At 39.3% G+C, this 20,025-nt stretch overlaps 1 protein-coding gene across 7 annotated transcripts in view; it reads left to right on the top strand.

The window, feature by feature from the left end:
- The window catches only part of AFF2 (ALF transcription elongation factor 2), a 357,089-nt gene that overhangs the window by 119,332 nt on the left and 217,732 nt on the right, over nt 1-20,025 (top strand). For all 7 annotated transcript variants that reach the window (XM_021273092.4, XM_013100505.5, XM_027465059.3 and 4 more), the window contains exon 3: nt 3,071-3,961. In XM_021273092.4, the coding sequence (XP_021128767.3) occupies nt 3,071-3,961 (891 nt within the window). The remainder of the gene's footprint in view (nt 1-3,070; nt 3,962-20,025) is intronic.

Here is a 20,025-nt window from a genome sequence, read left to right as displayed (position 1 = left end):
TCTGGAAGTAACAAAGAACAACCAGAAATTATGACCAGATTTTGTGTTTATCTTGCTGGTATCCGAGCTTGTCAAGAATACTCTACTTCTCGTGAAAGCCCTGAATTTGCTGATGGGAAAAAAACAACAATAACAAAAAACATACTAATGTTACGCTTTATTCCTTAAATGCAGGTAGTAAACTGAACTATGCAATGGTGAGCTCAGTCAGGTTATGTGATGCACAAGTCTGGTCTTAGTTGTGTGCTCGAGTTTTATTTCACTATGAGATAATTTGCTGCTTACATTCACTATGTGTTTTTACTTTGCAGTCTTGCAGTCTGGCTTAAAAAATATTGAAGAAAATAATAATCTTTCCATTGACTTCAACAACTATTGGATAGAGCTTTAGCATACTTAAAATATGTTAAGGATATTTAAATTAATTGCCTCCATGATTTTCAATAAATATATATTTTTATTAATGCTCCCAGAAAATTAGTACAAATAATAATACTTTTATATGGTCTTTTATCCCCAGAATGTTAATGGCTTGCATAAAATAGAGTTAATATTAACCAAAATTATTTTTATATTCATGACATGTAAAAAAACCAGAAATATTCGAAATGCTCCACATTCAAATTAAAATATTGATTCCCTCTGTAAGGACCTAGACGAGAGACATTTAACGTGCCATGACGTTGAAGTATTCCAGTGATGATGTGTTTTTTCAGTACTCTTTTTTTTTAACTCCTTTTACTTTCTGGACAGTAAACTAAACGCAGCCTTAAAGTGTAGCTGAACCGGCAGTGAAGGTTAGTGGTCAGGCTTTTCTTGATACTTGATTGTTGCCTATGTGCCATCCCATAAGGAGTTAAAGTGTTTGGTGGGGAAGGAGGAAACAGAACAAGTATGTAAGTGTTTAGACTTCGCATCATAATTCCTGCTGGGCCCTTAAGCACAATGGAATCTCCTTGTTTTAAATTTGGGGGTTGAACAGAGAGAGCCTGGTTTTGGCTGCTGCCCAAATGGCTCATTGTGCAACTCAGTTGAAGGAGACTGCTCATATACAAAGAGCTTATTCTTAGCGTAGATAGAATATAATTTTGCCACTAAAATGACCAACCTAGGGATTTAGTTAGTGAATAAAAGTGATTCGTGGTTCTCCACAACTGGGATTATTAACTGTGTCAGTGAGGAGCATTGGCAAAATGTATATAGATGAGAACAACACTGAACAGTTAATTTTTAAATCACTGCCTCAGTGCAGTGGTAATATACGTTACAATCCCTGAGAATGAGCAAAAGAAAATTTGCATTTATTATCTTTTTTCAACATTTTTTATGGCATGTGCAGTACTAAGAGAAAAATCTTTCTGCAATATTCTTCTCATCTCTTGACTAGTTCAATAGTGGTTAATATAAGCAGATATTTCAGGAGGAATCCATGCATAGATTTTTTTCATCACTCAGATTTCTGCATAATACTTGAGGAGGATGGGAACAGTGGCATGATAGCATCCTTGGTTGAGGAATTAAGTGGGACTGTCTCTAACCAACCACAAGCTCATAGTGCTACCTTTCCCCATCTTTACAACCTGGTGTTAAGGCCCCTTTGGATTGTGACGTTGCTTGCTGTATTGAATGAAAAAACAAATGTAAATATAAGTACAGTTGGCTGTAGCCTGAAGTATCGCTGTGCACTACTTACGTTATGTAGCTGCAGCATACATAAGGGAATGGCATGAAGCTGCAACGGGAGGGTTAGGCTGGGTGTCAGGAAAAGGCTCTGCGCTGAGAGGTGGTCGGGCACTGGGACAGGCTCCCCAGGGAGTGGTCATGGCACCGAGCCGCTGGGTTTCGAGAAGTGTTTGGACAATGCTTTCAGACATAGGGTCTGATTTGTGGGTGGTCCTGTGCGGACCCAGGAGTTGGACTCGATGATCCCTGTGGGCCTCTTCCAAGTCAGGATATTCTATGGTTCTATGATAATTTAATTCCAGACTGTAGAAGTTAACCATCTGCTTGAACTATGCTTTTGCTCTGTTTTTGTCCTTTGAGTCACGTAAAGTAATAAGCATGGGGAATGCGGTGTTTTAGTTCTCTGCTGGTCATTTCCATGGAACATAAAGGTCAGTGAGAAGGCTGGTACGTTGGGTCTCTGTGGGGTGACTTAGAACAAGGAGAGAGGAAATTAGCTGCATATTAGTTATAGCTTCCAGCTTATTTGTCCAGCTTTTTGTAAGTGTAAAGGTAAAGGGATAAAAAAACAAAAACATATTCTGCTTCAGAAGGGAAAGTATAATAGTGGTGAAACACAGATGAGTCAGTATTTATTTAATAATTACTGGAATTCAAAGAAAAGCATGATTCACAAATACAACCAGCCTTTAAACAATGGGAAGAATACTTAAGAATGTGGTAGTCATCTCTATTTATATTCTGTAAGAAATCTTTGGAATGATCATTTATTTGAAGCTGCTATAACTCTTCAGTGGTTAGAAGCATTTTCTTTTATGTATTTAGAGAGTCGATGCTATTGGTTAAACTGAACCTTGGATAAAGTAATACTTGGAGTTACAACGTAAAGAGCTTGCAACAGAAGAGTGTCTGTTATAGACTACCTGGCTTCTGTTTGTGGCAGAACTATGAGTCAAGGGGGTGAAAGTGCAATAACATATTTAAATAAAATGTGTGATTGCAGTTCAAATGCTGAGTAACCAGTAATTGTACATTCATGTTTTGTGAGATATGAAATGCACAAGCCCAACTTCTCTGACATAAAACCAGCCTGTTTTGCTCATAACATCCATAACTGATGTAATTTAAACATTTCTTTGAGAGCATATTTAAGAAAATGGGAAGCAGTATACAAGTGTTACTCATGCAAGCCTGTTTCAAGAGATTCTTTGAACACAGTTATTGATAGATTCTTCTTACATAACATATGCAAAATGTAATTGAAATTAAATTAAATGTCAGCATGACACCATTAAACAGCTAACATTTGCCATCTTCTAAGACAACTATTCCAAGCATTAACTTCTTAATCAGGAATTTACTCACTCTTTTCCTTTATTTATTCCAGACAAATAAAGGTGATGCTCTTGCAAACCGTGTCCAGAACACATTGGGAAACTATGATGAGATGAAGGACCTGCTAACTAACCATTCCAATCAGAGCCACCTTGTAGGAATCCCAAAGAATTCTGTCCCACAGACGCCCATCGACAAAAATGAACAGACCTTTTTCCCGGAACAAAGAAACAGGATGATCCCATCTCATCAGATCAGTGGCCACTCATCGACATCAATGCCTCCACCTTCTTCATTATCATCTAATTCTACTTTGCTACATGGTCATCAGAGCAGCAGGAAGTCGAGGACAGACTGGTCGCGTGGTGGGCACAACTCTAGTGGGGCCCAGCCAAGCCAATCCAGTAGTCAGCAGAGTAGGACAAAGCATAGCTCTTCTCATGACCAGCCACAGGGCAGGTATGAAGACCTCTACAATTGTCAGAGTGAGCAGCATAAAAGTGGAGGAACTGAGGAAGCAAACTCTATGGCAGCATCTTCACATTCAAGGCGGCATAATCATTCAAAGTCAGCAGCTGGAGAACATACTTACAAAGAAAACAGTCATTCAAAGTCACCCACAGAGCTTGAGTTTGTAAGTCATGGTCCTGGATCTCCACTTCCATCCACATCTTTGTTATCTGCAAACAATGGTCTTTCGACCCAGAATTTCCCACCAGGACTTCACTGTAAAAACAGCATGGTCCAGCAAAAGCCTACGGCATATGTTAGGCCTATGGATGGTCAGGACCAAGTACCCAATGACTCGCCTGAACTGAAACCTCCGATAGAAATTGAGAGTGGATATGGAAATCAGTCCTTTGGAACGCTGTTGGAAGGAAAAGTGAACACCCCTAGTTCGAAGAACAAAGTACCAAAGCTTAACATTCCTCCTGTTGGTGAAGTAAGTAGTTCAAAATATCTTTTCTCTCATACTGGTTGAGTATTTCATGCACTGAATACTTGTCTTTGGAAATACGCAGTTCCATTTCCTGGAACTATGTTTTAAAACATTCCTTTTTTTTTCTAGAATATGCATGACTAACTTTACTTTTGGCAAAGTTTGTTGCGATAGTCCCAGTAAGCAATATTTAATGAAATTTTAAAATCACAGATTGGAATATTAACATTGCTTGTTTCCAATTAATATTAAAAGGCTAGGTCTCAGTTGGGTATAATACATTTATACCAGCTAGAATTCTGGACAGAGAACTCTAATATCTTGGTTCATCTGCAGTTTTCACTATTTTGCATATTCAGTTCAGAGGTAGTTTGACATAAATATCACTGTTTTAATCTCTTTAAGGAAAAATGGCAGTCTCCAGACTTCAGCAGTACTAAACAGTTCTACCAGTAAGGAGTTTATTTGCAGAGTTTGCTGAATTCCCATTGCTTTTAATGGAATTAATGTGGCTTAAGTTCTGAGTAATGCTTATGAAAATGTGTCCCATTAAAGCCTTTATGCATTTTGAAGAGCTCTTAATATTGGGATTCAGTCCCAGACTCTGCTACCAACAGTTTAAGCTGTTGAATTTTGTATTGCTGGTCAGTACAATATTCCTGTGAGGAACATTTTAATCTGTTCATATTCATGTCCACTCCAAGCACAGATGTATAATAAGGATACCAATTGAACTATTTACAGTCTGTATACTTATTCTCTTATTCTGAGTTTCTCTAAAGCAGTAACTATTTCAAGGTAGGTTTATAGCGTGTGTATGAGCAGAATTGCAATATGGGTTTTTCATAGTTTTTTGTTTTCTGCAAAATATTTCCCTGTTTGGTAATATTTTTATACTAGGAATGAGGAGTGATGCATTCTTAAGCCACTTTATTGCAAAAGGTCAGCTTTTTCTACTGGAATAATTGTTTCAAGCCAATAATTTGTTTGACTATTTAAAAACTTGATGTTATTTATTAACATTCCAGGCAGCAACAAAGACTGATGTGTTTTGCAGTAGAGCTTGGAATAATTTTCTGGGAACTGCATCTGAAAACAGTAAAAGGCCTATTTATATCAAGTGGAAGCTGAGGGTTGCTTGCAGATGGTGTTTTATTAGAAAATGTATTTGTTAATAAACGTAGCTTTGTACAAGATTACTTTACAGATGTTTCTGTTTATTTTTACCTTAGGTTAAAAATCTGCTGATGTAGATGGCTTCATAGTCTGTTGCGATTTGTCGCTAGCTTTGTTTGGCAAGTAAATAATTGCATGCAAAGGAAATAATGATGTTGCAAAAGCAAATACATTTATTCACTTTTGCCATCTATTAACACTATGAGTCAATAGACGTACTTTCAAGTGCAGCATTAATATGAAGTATTTTTGGAAACAGAACGTGTCTTTTGCAACTTGTCTTTTTTTATTTTATTTTTTTTTCTGGTGAAATCCTGACACTGTTGAAATCAATTTAGTTGTTACCAGTTCTTTTTGGGCACAGGATTTCAGCCATGGTCTTTTTTGTGTAGGTCTGAGGTTCTCTAACGTGAACTGTTTTTGGAAAGGTTTCTAGTCACAGAGATGAAAAATTAAGTTGTGAAGTTGTTACTATTGCTGCCTTAGTTTATATCTTGTGTAGTGAAAAATACGGGTGTATAATTAATTTCATTTATGATTAGGTAAATGGTAAACTCTAGGCACTTTAGAACTGAATGCAGGTAATAATTTCAAAGCAGTCTCTGTTTCATAAAAGTGAGCAGTGGTTTGAAAAAGGAAAGAAAACCCAAAGCTGTGTTGCGGTGATGTATAACTCTCCTTTCTGATACAGAACATATGACAATAGCCAGACTGATGGATGTTTTGCAGGCAAATCTCCTCCTGAGTTTGGAGGGTTGGATATTTTTTTTTTTTCTCCTGTGTCAGGACTGTGAACTTTGGCCCTCTGTGTTTTTCCACAGATGTGTATCCTGAATTTGATTTACCCTGCGTTCAGCAATAAAACTCCTTCCAATCCAACGTTATAGATAACTGGCTTAGTTTAAGCTTAATCAGAACTGACAGTGCACACCTGTGAAACCCATAACCTTTTCAGAATGACTGCAGCGAGTGGCTCTGTTGTAATCTTTATACAATTGATGTGGAGGCTTATGATCCTTCGGTGGTGCTTATCAATTTATGAACCCTCCCCAGCCACCTCCAGCCGTAGTCATCTGCTTGAAACAATTTTGCTCCTACTCCACGGGTTTCCATCCTAACACAGTTCCAGGTGGTGGTGGTGGTGATCTTCTTCGAACTAGCACTGGGAGAGTTTGGGGGACATTTTTCCATCATTTGTTCTGTAGCCCTCCCATATCTGAGTCCATTTTTCAAGTTGCCAGGTCTACACGTTGAGATTGCACACCAAACTTTTTTCAGTGATTTTTCTCAAAATTTTGCATGCTCTCAAAATAAGGAATTCTGTGGAGAAATAGTACTCCTCTGTGACAGTCCTACAATAATGTCATCTATTAAGATGTGTCATGGTGGGAAAGAAAAAGACAGTTTTTAATATCTTAAGGAGGGGGAAAAAGTAACCAAATATTGGAAGAAGTGGATTTAAAAGATGAGTTCAGAGTGATGTGGAAATATGGTCTCATTTATCATGGCTTAATGGAATAGGATGTTGAGTGCCCTGGAAGCATTCTGCCATGTGTAAGGAAGTGATCAATTTTATAACGTAATTTGTGTCACTTGAGGTGTTGCTCTAAGAATCTTTGCTCATTCTCAGGGCCCAATTCTGCCCTCAGATACGCCCATCCATCTTTCAGCTCCTCTGGAGTGGACAAGGATGTTAATGCTTTGCTGCTGGCATGTCTCCACTGTGCAGTGGATTGTGGTTTAGTGATTTCTGAGCTTGTAAAGATTCATGGTGAGTTCACACAGACTTACCAGATTGGGTCAGAATGTGGTGGTAGCAGCTCTTTTGCACCCATGGAATAACCTTTACCTCTCCGTGGATGCTGCTCTGTGATTTCTGGACCAAGACTTACCACAAAGAGCTTGTTCAGACCTGTCTGCACCATGCATGGACACTTCTGGTAGAGGAACGGGAACAGCAGAGCTTCCATAGACCGTTTTGTCATTTAAGGATTTCTTTATGGTTGTGTGATCCTTTTGATTTCTTTTGCCTTTCTTCTTTGCTTTACTTATTGCTATAGTTTTCTAAGGCTGAAGGTATAAAACTGTAATGCTTTGGTGCCTTGGGTAAACCCCGATGTAATCACCAGTTCCCAGGCTTGCAGCCCCCAGGATTCAGAAACTGTGAAGCAGACCTTTTGGAACTGGAGGGCCATAAGTCTGTCATGTCTTCTGGGGGGCATGCAGAAATGTACCAGATACCATGACATAGAATTAATAACAACAGCCCTGGAGCTAAAACATAAAATTGAAAGAAGCCTCCAGCCATAAACATTATTTCCTGTTCCTTTCTTATTAACGCTGATCTCTTTATTCTGTATTTACATACATACATTAATTTTGAGCTTGCATTTAACATTTGGGAAATTGTGGCAAGCCTGGGACATCACAAAGAGCTTTTGTATTATGTGGAATTCCACCTACTTAAATTGTATGATGGCAGATGATTGTTACTTACCAGTCAAGGAGAATTGTATAGCTAAATCCTATATGCATTTATTCAAAAAAGTAGAGGTTAGAGACCATACTAACAACTGATCATCTCTCTGCTGCATTAAAATCCGGAATCTTGATACGTGTATGTATATTTAAACCTCTAGGAATCAGATGCTTGCAAATTATTTCAAATCGACTAACTCAGCAGGAGATAGTTGAAAGGAAAGCCTGTACTTTTCAGATTGGGCTCAAACACAAATTACTGAGAGTATTGAGTAAAGTAAAGGGTTTTAAGGTCTGTGGGAACATCAGAAGATGTGTTCCTGGAAAATCTTATGCACGGTTCTCCAGAACAATGCATGGATTTCCAATAAATGTTTAGGGACAGGAAATCAAGGGCAATTGAGATAATGTTTGACTCTCTAGGCAGAGTTTTTAAATCTCACTGCACGATTGGCCTCACATTCCTACAAAGTAACAAACGCTCATATACCAAATATCCCTAAAAATACAAAGCTAGGAACAAATCCAAACGGCCTACAACATCTATGTCACCACCCACTTAAGTAATAAAAAATGAAGAACTTCTATTTTCACTTTACTTCTAGGAAAATATTTTGACGGGTTCAGTATACTGCAAAGTGATAAGCTTCTGTTACATGTTTCAAATCATTCTGTTATCGCTGCATGTATTGATTAGCTTAGTACTTTCTGAGCTAGCTATAAAAAAGGCTGCTCTCTTTCTGCATTAAAGAGCAAGAAAAATTGACAGGTAGATAACCATATTGATTGAACCTAAATAGTAAATGCAAGGGGCCTATATATGCCTTATAAAACTCTTTGTAGGAACCAAAGCCAGTTTAATATCTTTTTTTTTTTTTTAATTAAATGGAAAGTAGATGTCTTTAACCATCCCCACGCCCTTCTGATATACATGCTTCTCTGGTTGCCAGCTATAGTGCATTACCATAGTTGTGGGCAAATCACTTTTTTTTCAAATGCAGGCTTTATCCTTTCCCCAGACTTTGAGCTCTGAAGAAGAATGGACCGAATCAAGCATTAAGCTGAAATCCCTTTGCTTGGTTCATATTTCAAAAGTCTGAGGCCAAAAACAAACCCAAAGAGCAGTATTTCTTGCAGTATTACAGGTTACAGCCATATGTTTTTCATTTGTAAATACTGTGAGAAGTAATGTTCTTGTGATACTTCTAAATGAAGACCATATGACACCACTCGACTGAAGACCTCTTATTGTGGCCTTTCTAAGGCTACTGTCCGATTGCTCGGACAATTGCTAGGAAAAGTATTTTGCAGGAATAGTAAGAGGGCAGTTTGCTATTTTAAATAAAATGTAAAAAGTATTTATGCATCTTTAGGGCCTGAATTTTAACCTTGCATTTTATCTTGGAGACTGCAAAACAGGGCCCATAAAATTAGGTATAGTTAAAAGATCATAGTCTTAGAAAAAGTTTTCTGTTAGAAAAGTGATTTCTTTAACTTTTTTTTTTTTTTTTTTTGAAATTCCACAGTGCCCAAGTAGCTGCTTATTAAGTGACTTGTTAGTGATCCAAGTTAAGAGTAAGAAATACTGTTACCCGAATAGCGTGATATAATAGTGTCACAAAATATGATGACCTTAAAGGCTTTGGGGAGAGCAGCACTAGAATTGGTTTTGCTTGAGCAAAGATGGGGAGGCATCAGTTAATGGCCTGGGAGGACTGCAGGGTGTATGCATAGCTCTGCCAATAGATTTGGTCAGTGACTATGTGATGGTGTCACTTTGTTGGTACTTCTCAAACTTATTATAGCAAGTTTAATTTATTGACTTCTGTAGATTGAACAGAAGTCCAGAATCTTTAAATAATGAATCCTCTTCCCCTTTTTGATGTGTGGTCCTCAGTGTTTTGGTGCATCTGACTAGGAAAGGGGAGCCATAATACTTGCTTTCCATCCTTAGAGGAGTATTTTTCAGATTTTTTGTTGAAAAAAACATGGAGCGAGTATACATTATTATGTCTGCTTTTCCATAACTAAAACTGCATCTCTTTTCTACTTGCTCCAGTTAATTTAAGGAAAACATATCAAGCCATATAGAAATCTAGTTAAGTGTTGTGAAATCATCTTTATGTTGACTGGCAATGTACTTTTTACTAATGACCAGAAGTTGGTAGAGCTGATTTTTCAGCATCTTCTTTTCATCTATCTGCATTGCAAATGCACCAGGAAGAATGCTCCTGGATCTTGATGCTCTGCGTAGCTGTCAGCTAAGCCGGGTGCTCTTCCAGAAGTAGTCCAGCAGTGCTAACAAAGCTGGAGCCTTTGCACTATTTGTTAACACTGCTGTGGAACACGACCTGCTTTAGTGACTACCCTGTCTCTGTGAACTGTAAAACAAAGAATGCTCATGTAACAAAAGATGAGAAAGCACCATTTTCAGGTATTTGATTTTTTGCGATGTATGTTTTCACTCAGGGCTGCGAACAGCACGTTGTCGGCTTGTGGAGAGCAGGATTGGCAGATCTGTGGATCTGTGTTTGGCTCACTGTGTGAGAATGAATGGCCATTTGTAAACTTTACCATGAACTAAGTTAAATATTATTTTATCTGACTCAAACCTTTAAAGTAACACACAGCTAGATAGAAGGAACCTATGTAGATGTTCACTGCTCTTTTCAGTCATACCTTTGGGTGTTTTTTTTTGTTTGTTTTGTTTTTTTTTTTCTCTTTGTAGAGAGCATAAGAATTACGGTTTTAAGCAGTCCAAGAACACAGATGTCACTTTTTGTTTTTGTTTTAAAGTTCAGGCAAGAGAGTCTGCTGACATTCTTGCCTGGGTAATAACAGCTATCGTGAATCATCACTGGAACTGAACGTGGGGCTTCTCAGGACAGCCTTGGCTCCTTTAACAAGAGCTGGGGTTCTTGCTGGCAGATATCAGTGACTTTCTCCCAGGGCCACTCACCAAGTGAATGTGGTGAAAATATTGCATCCAATACACTCTTCTTAAATGTATAAAAAGAGGCATAAAGAAAATACAAGAAAATCAGTGAGCACAAATACAGACTCTGAGGGGAAAAAAAGTTCTAATCCTGATGAAAATGGTAGTCAAGTAGAAAATTGGACTTTGCTTTATCTGCTAAGTGTAGATCAGTAAGAAACAACTGGAATGCTCTTGTGCAAATGTCAGGAATCTGGGCAGCCAAATGGTGCAGAAAGTGTGATTAGATATTATAGAAGTAATAGGAAACCAAATAGAAAGCACTGTTTCAGACACAGTGGTAGCGGTTGAGACTGAAATATAGCTAGCAAAAGATAAAGGAGGAGGGATAGCACCATATATTGTCAAGCTGAATGAAGATTTACAGAGAATATTGCATCAACTAAAATAAGGAGTAGGGGAAGATGAGGAAAACCAGGTTACTATGCAACAGAGAGATGTGGTAGACATGAAGAAAGTGTAGGCACAATCTTAACACACAACGAGTCCTTGCTTCAGCTTCGGTAGGGAGAAGGATGGACAGTGGAAGTGAGGACGTAAACTGGACTCGCCACAGGGGGAAGAGGAACTACAGTACTCAGGTGTGGTTGGCTTTCTGATGGAAATCACAAGAGCAGAAGTGCTTAACTGCTCTTAAACTCATCAAACTCCATCTTGTGAAAAGCTGTGTGCAATATGTGAGCAATTAACCCGTGATCCAGAAGGCAGCAGCCTCCGCTCTATGTTCTGGTTCTTTTACATGCATAAGATGCTTACTTGCATGAATTCCTCTGGCTATTTTGTATGCTTGGCCCATTGACATGCAGAATCATACTAGACTTTAAACCATTAAAGCCGTACCATATGAACCATATTTATAACATACCTTCAAAGTGTGAAAATCAGAGGATGGTTATATATGAGAATTTCCGGATTTATGGCCAGAGTCACCCCACCGCAAGCTAGCTGTCTCTGATTCAAGTATGGAAAAGCATTTAGGAGCTGCAGGTGAAAACATCATATGGGAATACTTTAATAAAAATAAAAATAATAATAATAAAAAAGAGGGAAAGAAAGTTGAACGCATAACTTGGCAACTCTCCATGAACTGCAGATATAGGTTAAAGTTATTTAGTTGGCAGGCGATTGCTGGTGTATTAGCAATCTTGGGGAAAAAAAATCTAATTTCTGTATTTTGGCTTGTGCAGTAAAGAAATTCCTCCCACATAAATATGTTCATTTCACCTTCTGGGAAGTAAAGAAAGGAAACTGTAGCTGCAGTCTGTTATTTAATCTTCCTGAAATTAGCATTTGGTGCTCAGGAAGATTGAAAGATTTAATGCCAATGCCTTCCTCAAAAGAAAGAAATGACACACCACATATGTTTTAGCACTGGTTAGACTGTTAAATGGAATTAATCAAAATCCATGTTAAAATATTTCCATGTGTTAATTAGCAATGGTTTGGAACATTAAAATACATATTGGCTTGGGAATAAATTAGTGAAGAAATATCAGATTGAGTTTGTGGGCTTTTAATTGCAACATAATATACTGTGTGTTTTAGAAAGGTAGATGTAAATACACAGCTATGAAATGCTATGGCAATGTGCATTTAAAAATCGTGTAATAAAACAATCTAAAACAGGCTTTCGTTATGGCACTGTGATGCCATTTCCCATTTTAAAAGAAACATTAAATCATTCACTCATTTAATAAAGCAAGAGAAAACAGTTTAAAATGCCCAGAGTTTCATCTCGGGCCAAAGGAAGTTTTGAAGTTCCTCCTTTGAAACCCCTGATGATGCAGCGAGTACCACCAGCAGGCCTCCTGCTGCAAGTAGGCAAAACTCGCTCGTGCCTTTATTGCTGCTGGGTCAGGGCAAAGCTTATTTCCCTTTCCCTCATGCTGTGCCCGGAGAGCCGCAGGACAGTGTAAATTTAGCTAAGTACGTAAACGAGGCCGGACAAATGGTAGTGTTCATCCTCTTAAACAAGTACACAGGAGGGAGGCAGCCGTACAGAAGGCAGCGTTGCAGCCACCTGGCTGAGGGTGGAGGCCCTGTGTGGCCTGAGGCCTTCCCTCAGAGTAACGCGGCCTCCTCAGCTCCTGAAGGGCGGCAGCGAACTGTGACAAAGGGCACCCTGGGGGAAACGATTTCGTGTACACCCAGCACAGGGAACTTGAGAAAAAGGTAGATGATGCCTTTAATTTTATCTGTGCTTGCAGACCGAGTATCCTCTTGTAGAATAACGTCAAGTGCCAGGAAGAGGTTTGGGGCGCAGAGGGAGAAAAAGATGAGGTAAACCCAGATTCAGTCGCTGTCCAGGCTAAGGGACCTGTTTTAGCTTGGATTTGCAAATATCTTTGAGAGGAATCGGTGACCCTCAATCTCCATTAATACTGCCAATTAATACTGTCAGTCTAAACATATTTCAGTTAATACATGCTGCTTTCCCTTGCGCACTTCCTCAGAATAATTTCCCATTGTTATATCTCCCAAATGTGTAAACTTCTTGGGTTATATTTCACTGAGCTGCAAGCTGTGACACTTTAATCCTCAAGACAAGCTGGCAATTATTTCTGCTGTTTGTAAATATCCAGGCACCCATTTACATTTGCATGTATCTTAAATATAAACGTTGAAACAATTATTTCTTAAATATGTAAACTAAATTTAAAACACTGACACATACCCTTTGAAAACTTAGAAAGCCATAAAGATCCTCAGATTGCTTGCAGGAGTCAGGATTTGGATTTTATTAGAGCTTGAGTGAAGGCTGTATGTCCCGGTCAGCAACCTCTGTCTGTGGGGTTTAATCCTTTTTGATGCCAAAACCCCATAACTTCCATGTCATTAGAAACTAAAAATGTGTGAAAACGTGTAAGTTCTAGTAGTGCATGCTATTGAAACTTGAATATGCTTAATTAGAAACTCCCTTCACATCCAGGAGTAGCTTTCTTAAGCAGCCTCTCTGTGAAGTAAAACTTCACAGTGTAATGTGCATTGAGAAGAAAGAGGGATCTGTAACATCTTCCCTTCCCACCAACACATGCAGTTACACATTGACATGAAATATACCACAAATTTAGCTAGGGAAATATTAAGAAGTAATTTTTATTCAAAGCAATTATCCTAGCAACCACAACATTTGCTGCACAATACCATGATCACAAAGGTCAGCAGTTAGCATGGTTTCATGGTGTGGACCACGCACTGTGGTGTCACGGACCACAAATGTTTTGCAGATCCAAGCTTGGGAATCAGGGATTTAGGGCTTTGCCAATGTTTCTGAAAGCAAAACTTTACCATTAACGTTTCCTAGGAAGGTTTGTGGAGTCACAGAAAGCCAATGAGGGGATATGCGCTATCTGTGCCAATGGTTGACGCTTCTTCATTGTCATAAATTATTTCTTCCTCCGCCAGACAGAAAGTTACTTACTGTGCAGAATGCAATGGAGGCAGGGCTGTGTTCAAAGTTTCTGCCTGTGATTGCAAAGAAATGTGTTTAAATCCTAGCAATGTTTGTTTAAATCCTAGAAATTTTGTACTTATAACTGCTATTCCTTTTTCTCTTCAGTGTAGTGATAAATTAGGTTTTGCCTGTTCCTTAAAACATGAAGGTGGCTGATGTGCTGTAATCCAGATATACAAAATAAAACAGAATGAGGCCCTTTTCTAAGGGACACAGAGGTGACTGTAAAATACAGCCAGGTTAGTCCTGTCTTGCCCTTTAAGTTGTCACTGCTGTGCAAGAAATCCCCATGATTCCACATGAGGACTAAGACTTTCAGATTGTGAATAGAAGAAGCAAAATTGGATCACAAATGATAATTCACAATTAGACTTACTCAGGACTGGCAGTAAGAGCGGGTGTAGCAGGAATATAGAGTATTATTGCCCTTCAGAGAATAAAAATTTAAATTTGAAAATGTTTTTTTTTTTGTAAACACACTTTATTAAGATGTAACTGCACCTGCATTTCATCAGGAAAATTGTTTGCTACAGTTTTTAGTATACTTTGATGTATTGAATATATTTGATTTACTTTAATAATGTTTTTTCCTCTTTTTATCAGTATTCTACATACTTCAAGTCCCTAATCTGAAATATCAGAACTCTTGAGAGATGGCCTATTTACTTATAATTCTCATTTCATTTTTTCAGAACCAATGTTTTAGCTATAATGAAGGCTTCAGATAAGGAACCAGATTTCAGATGTTTAGCTAAACCAGGAATATCATATTACTATTGACTTTGCTCAATTACAAGAGCCAGGTGATAGTGACTCCAAAAAAAAAAAAAAGAAAAAAAAAAGAAAAAAGATAGATGGGTTTCTAGCTCGAGAGTGCACTTTGGCAACAAATCGACAGCAGACCAGTTGCTGTTGTTTGCTTCACACTGTGGAGTGGTCTCAGGGTATGAGCCACATTTCTTTAGGTTGAAATTAAAACGAGAGAAGCTCTGCAGGGATGCCCAGAGCCTGCTCCGGCTGTTCCCCTGGTGCTCAGGAGAAGGTAGATTAGCACCCCTCAGCCCCTTCTCCTCTCCCCTCTACAGAGACCTCTACAGAGGTCTATTTCCCTCTACAGAGCGCCTCCTGTTGTGCTGTGCCTCCTGCGGTGAGGATCCAGCTTTATTCTCTTGCACTGGAACTGGTGGTGGCCCAGAATGAATTGAACAGTCATTGACAGGATTACACGAAGTGCAAATGAGCAGGGAGGGAGGAAGGGAGAGTATTACTGACCTCTGCAGCTTGCCTGCAAGAAGTGGAACCACCTGTGTGAGCAGGTATCAGGAATGGAAAAGACTCTGCCTTCTGTCACTGCTGACTGCACCTCTATGGGACAGCTAAATCTAGCGTTTTGGGAAGGGAACATGTCTGTAGGTGGTAGAGGTAACTTCCACAAGTCAGAGCATTAAAAGGGAACTGATATTTACAGTCTAGTGTGGGAGATTTTCCGTAACAAATTCTGCATGTGGTTTCAGAAGTGGGAGCCCAGAACAATTCTCTGTGCTCTTGGCTGCTCCAGTCATTTCGGTTTCTGGGGTGAGGCACACGCCAGGTCACTGAAGGACAGAAGGGAACAGAGACATGAACAGGGAGAGGGATTTCCCCTTTCATTAGCCACAATAAATATGTTTGTTCAAGAACAAATAGCTGGAACAAGCAGACATGCAGCTCTGATGCTGAAGAAAAGGCTATTTGTGTCAAATACATAGGAAATACTGTTCCCAGACAAACCGTTGTAAGGATTGTCCTTTAACAAAGCCAAGTTTATTTGGGATCCTGACTATGTAAAGGCCCTGTATTTCATTCTTTTTCCCATTAGCTAACATGGGGCCCTGTATGGTGAGTAATGATGTGATTGCAGCGAGTTGGCTTTTAAACTATTGAAATAGAGTATAGCATTTTACTGTAAGCTGCCCTTGTACTTCGGTGCTGTCAGAAATCCTTATTGAGTGGGATTTCCAGGTTTAAAGTCAACAGCCAGAGGCGGAAAGAAAAGATGCTATCTCAGTGGCATGCCCTTAATAAAAAGTTTGCTTGAACATAACTCCCTTACGATAGCAAACCTGTGTATAATGGAGGGAGTATTTACTTGGCACTCTCCAGGATTATCCGTGGTATTTTGTTGTAATGTGGGGAGGGGAGAGGGAAGTCCAGAGAGAGACCAAGGCTGCGGCAATGAAGTGTGCTGGGGGAACTTGTATGGCTGTCCCGAGCACACACGTGTTGTGGGGCAGCTGGGTGCACAGAGAAGACGTGGATTGCTCTCGCCAACAGATGTGGAGTCCAGGCTTATGACAAGTCAGTCAGTGAGGTGTGTAAGGCTGTGGTAGAGGACTTGGGAAATGCCTAAAACCTGCTGAGGGTGCGTTACCCACCTCTCCCCAGAGGCTAAAGCTGCTGTCAGGGCTTCTGTGGAATGAGACCGTTTCTTTGTGGGTTTCTTGCAGATCTCACCTTCCTTCTCTTTCTGTGGGTACCTGCTTCTTCAATGTACTGCAAATAAAGTTAGCTGCTGTACTGTGCCTGTGAGCTTGAGCTTTTGCAGGCTTTATAGGATGGTGATTTTTCTGGCAGTGTTATCATAGGTTTGTTTTCTCTGTGTGCATCTTTACAAATACAGATATAAAATTATATACACGAATACATGGGCTGTCATATGGCCACTTAGATCTACAACCACGCTCGCAATAGCAGAGGCTAAAGAGGCTTTTCTTGGCACAGCTCTATCATTTCACAATAGATCATGAGTGACGGAAGTGGAAAGGAATTACATATTTTGTTGCCTTGTCTCCTGTGACACAAAGCCACGTGGAGGTCTTCACTGCATCTGGTTTCTGATTTTGGCCCCAAACACAGACAAATACCACAAGCCCTAACAACTGTCGTTTCTAGCCCTCCCTCCAAAAGTGAGTCCCAAGGGAGTTGGTTTTGAGCTGAATGCTTTCTGTTCTGTTCAGTGCTTAAATGTACTGGCATTGCTTGTTTGTCTCTTGCTGAATGGGATCACAAGATTTTTAAATTTCTCTTTGTTCCCTTAGCTACTCTCATACTTAGTTCCTCTAAAAAAGAAGCAAAATCAGCTTTGCCCTCAGTGCTGGTGTCGCCCAGCTCCCAGCGCTTCCTGTTTCCCCAGCCAGGACGACTGCTACCTGGGGAAGGGTGTGAGAGCCAGAGGATCTCCACCTGCACCAACGTTACAGCGAGGACAGGGCCTTGCCTTGCAGGCTGTTAGACAGAGGCCATGTCCCAAAGGAGATAGAGGCAGGCCGGGGAGGCAGAGAAGGAAGTGAAAAGTTTAGCTTGTTGTAGGGAGCAGAGCTAAATGACAGAGGTTGGAGGAGAGGGGATTATAGTACACACGTGTAAAATGTATTACCAAAGCTTATATACTTGTGTATGTGTATAAGAAATGTGTCCTCCCACCATTTTTCATGTATTTTTACGATGGTGGTGGCTGGACTTTGCGTATGGATTGTTGTAATCCCCTATTCTTGTATGTAGCAAAGCCTCACCTTGGATTGAGTGTCATATTGGTCAAAGAGCATAGCAGGTATTTTGGAGCATAGCTTTCCCTCAGCAGTGATTGCCTTCTGTCTGCTCTGAGGGGGAAAGAATAAGCCACGGGACTGCATTTGCCACAGATCTGTGCCTGAGCTAATAAACTCTGCTGAGAGCTTCAGCTCAGGCTTACACTTTTTTATTTTCCAGCTTGAAACACAAGCTGAGATAACTCAGGTCTGCCCACAATAGACAGCACAAATATTCTTTGAAAGGGTTCCAAATGTTTCAAGACCCAGATAGCTACAGTGAGGGTTTGTATGTGTGTGTGCATGGAAACATATACCATAAAGGATGTATAAAGCCATCTGAAAATCAAGCAAAATGTGTGCACTGATCTGTTGTGATTGCCCTTGGAAAAAAAAATCATATATTTGGAAGATTACATAGGATTCCTTTTCTCTTTTTAAAACAAAAAGCCAGCACTGGCATTTTTATGTGTGGCTGTTATGCAAGTCTCCTTAGGGATTACCTTTGACACTGGGCTCTTAAAGTTGCAGCATCTTGCATAACACGCTTGCACAACAAGCACAGCACTTCATAACCAGCAGGTTTAGACCCAAGGCAGGCAGCAGCAATCACAACCACTGACATCGGCTGCAGGGTTTTGTGAGAACAACCTGAACTATTCTGAAACCAAAGGGTAGGAAATGAAGTAAAGAAAGCTGTTGGGAATAACAGAAAACAAACAAAATTACCACCACCACGTGTGATGGAGTCTGGCACATTTAGCTTTAAGTAACAGAGATATAATTATGTCAAAATTTGGTTATCCTCGCATTTGAGTTGGTTTACTAAAAAGGAAAAAATCAAAATTTGTGTTCTTGGCAATGTCAGTGTAATTTTTATTTTTCAGCTTCAGTGGAAACAGGTTTTGACCTTTTAAGATTAGGAAGTGAAATGTTTTCTCCTTTTTTTCCTCCCCTATACATCTATACCTGCTCCGTAATATGCCAACCTGTGAGACCCAGATATGAACCTACTCTTCTGCAGACACTTTATTTTTACAGACCAAATTCCAAACCCACTGTTGCTCATAGAAATGTTGTCACTGACTTCATTGGTGTTTGGATCAAGACCTGTACAAATAAATTCAGAGAGAATTTAGAAATTAGCACGTACAGATGATGACTGTGTTATAGACGGACGGGACTCAGTATTTGTGCTGTCCTCTTCTGGAGCAGCTCAAAACATCACAACTTTCACTGAAACAAGCTCTTGGGAAAATAAATGGAGAACTTTACAAATACTATAGCTGTTTCAGTATTCATACATAATAAACCCGGCTTCTGTAAATAACTCATTTTATCTGTCAAACATTGTAGGCACATATGCCACATTAACTGTCACTGGGGTCGTAAATAAACAATGTATCTGTCTACACATTACTTATGTCTGGGGGGAACTGCACAAGTACGCAGGGAAAACAGTAAAGAACACATTTTAATTGTAAAATAAAATGTTAGTGTTGCTATCGCTAATTATTTTAAATACATCTGAACTTAAAACAGTTCATAATTCAATAGAAGATACAAGAAGGCAATAGTCAAACAAAATTGAGTTAATGATGCATCTAGCGTGTATCTCTTAAACGCATTTCTACTACCAGAAGCTCAAGTACTACTCTGGGTGGATGTGACTGTTCCTTTGTTCTTTACAAAAAACACCCCACCCTCCAAAACAAAAAGACAGACAGAAAACAAACAAACAAAAATAAAAGGCAAAAAAAAAGGCATTTTCTATATAAAACTATATACAATTCACTTTGGGGTTTAGAGTGTGGGTCCTGATTCTGGTCTTGCAATATATCAATAAGTCAGACTCCCATCTGTTTATCACTGTCATGTTGGACTCCTCTTTCTAATAATTTGTTTGCATGATTTTGGCGTGAAGCCTGTGCTGTACCAGTTGGTTTTGATCACTTGTAGGCACTAGGGATAGTGAGAGACTTCTGTGACACCAAAATATCAGGACAAGTGGATTATCTTAGTTGTTGAGATATGTTCTGTATTCTTCTAATTTATTTTATTTTTTTTCTGTAGGCAGGGTTGTCACTTAAAAGACCAACTTTTGATCTATCTTAGAATAATTTGTTTGTTGATGTATGTTTGAAAGCAAACAAATCCAAACCCAACTAACTCACAGGTTCCCTTTAGCCCCTTCTAAATTTGTTGTGCTTTGGTGGAAAAAAACGTTCACCTATCAGCCAGGTATGGATAGAGATAACAGGCTTGACTTATGACAGAGTAAAATTAAATTGAGCTCTTTGTTTGAGCCGAAGTTACAGTAGATCATACATTGTTAGGCAATATTATCATTATTAATCATGGAATATTATGATTTAGTGTCCATGCTAACCACTAATCC

This window comes from Anas platyrhynchos, chromosome 10 (genome assembly GCF_047663525.1).
Source record: "Anas platyrhynchos isolate ZD024472 breed Pekin duck chromosome 10, IASCAAS_PekinDuck_T2T, whole genome shotgun sequence".
Lineage (NCBI taxonomy): Eukaryota > Metazoa > Chordata > Aves > Anseriformes > Anatidae > Anas > Anas platyrhynchos.
The sequence above is the reverse complement of the archived record's forward strand: the minus strand, read 5'-3'. Positions and strand labels throughout refer to the sequence as shown.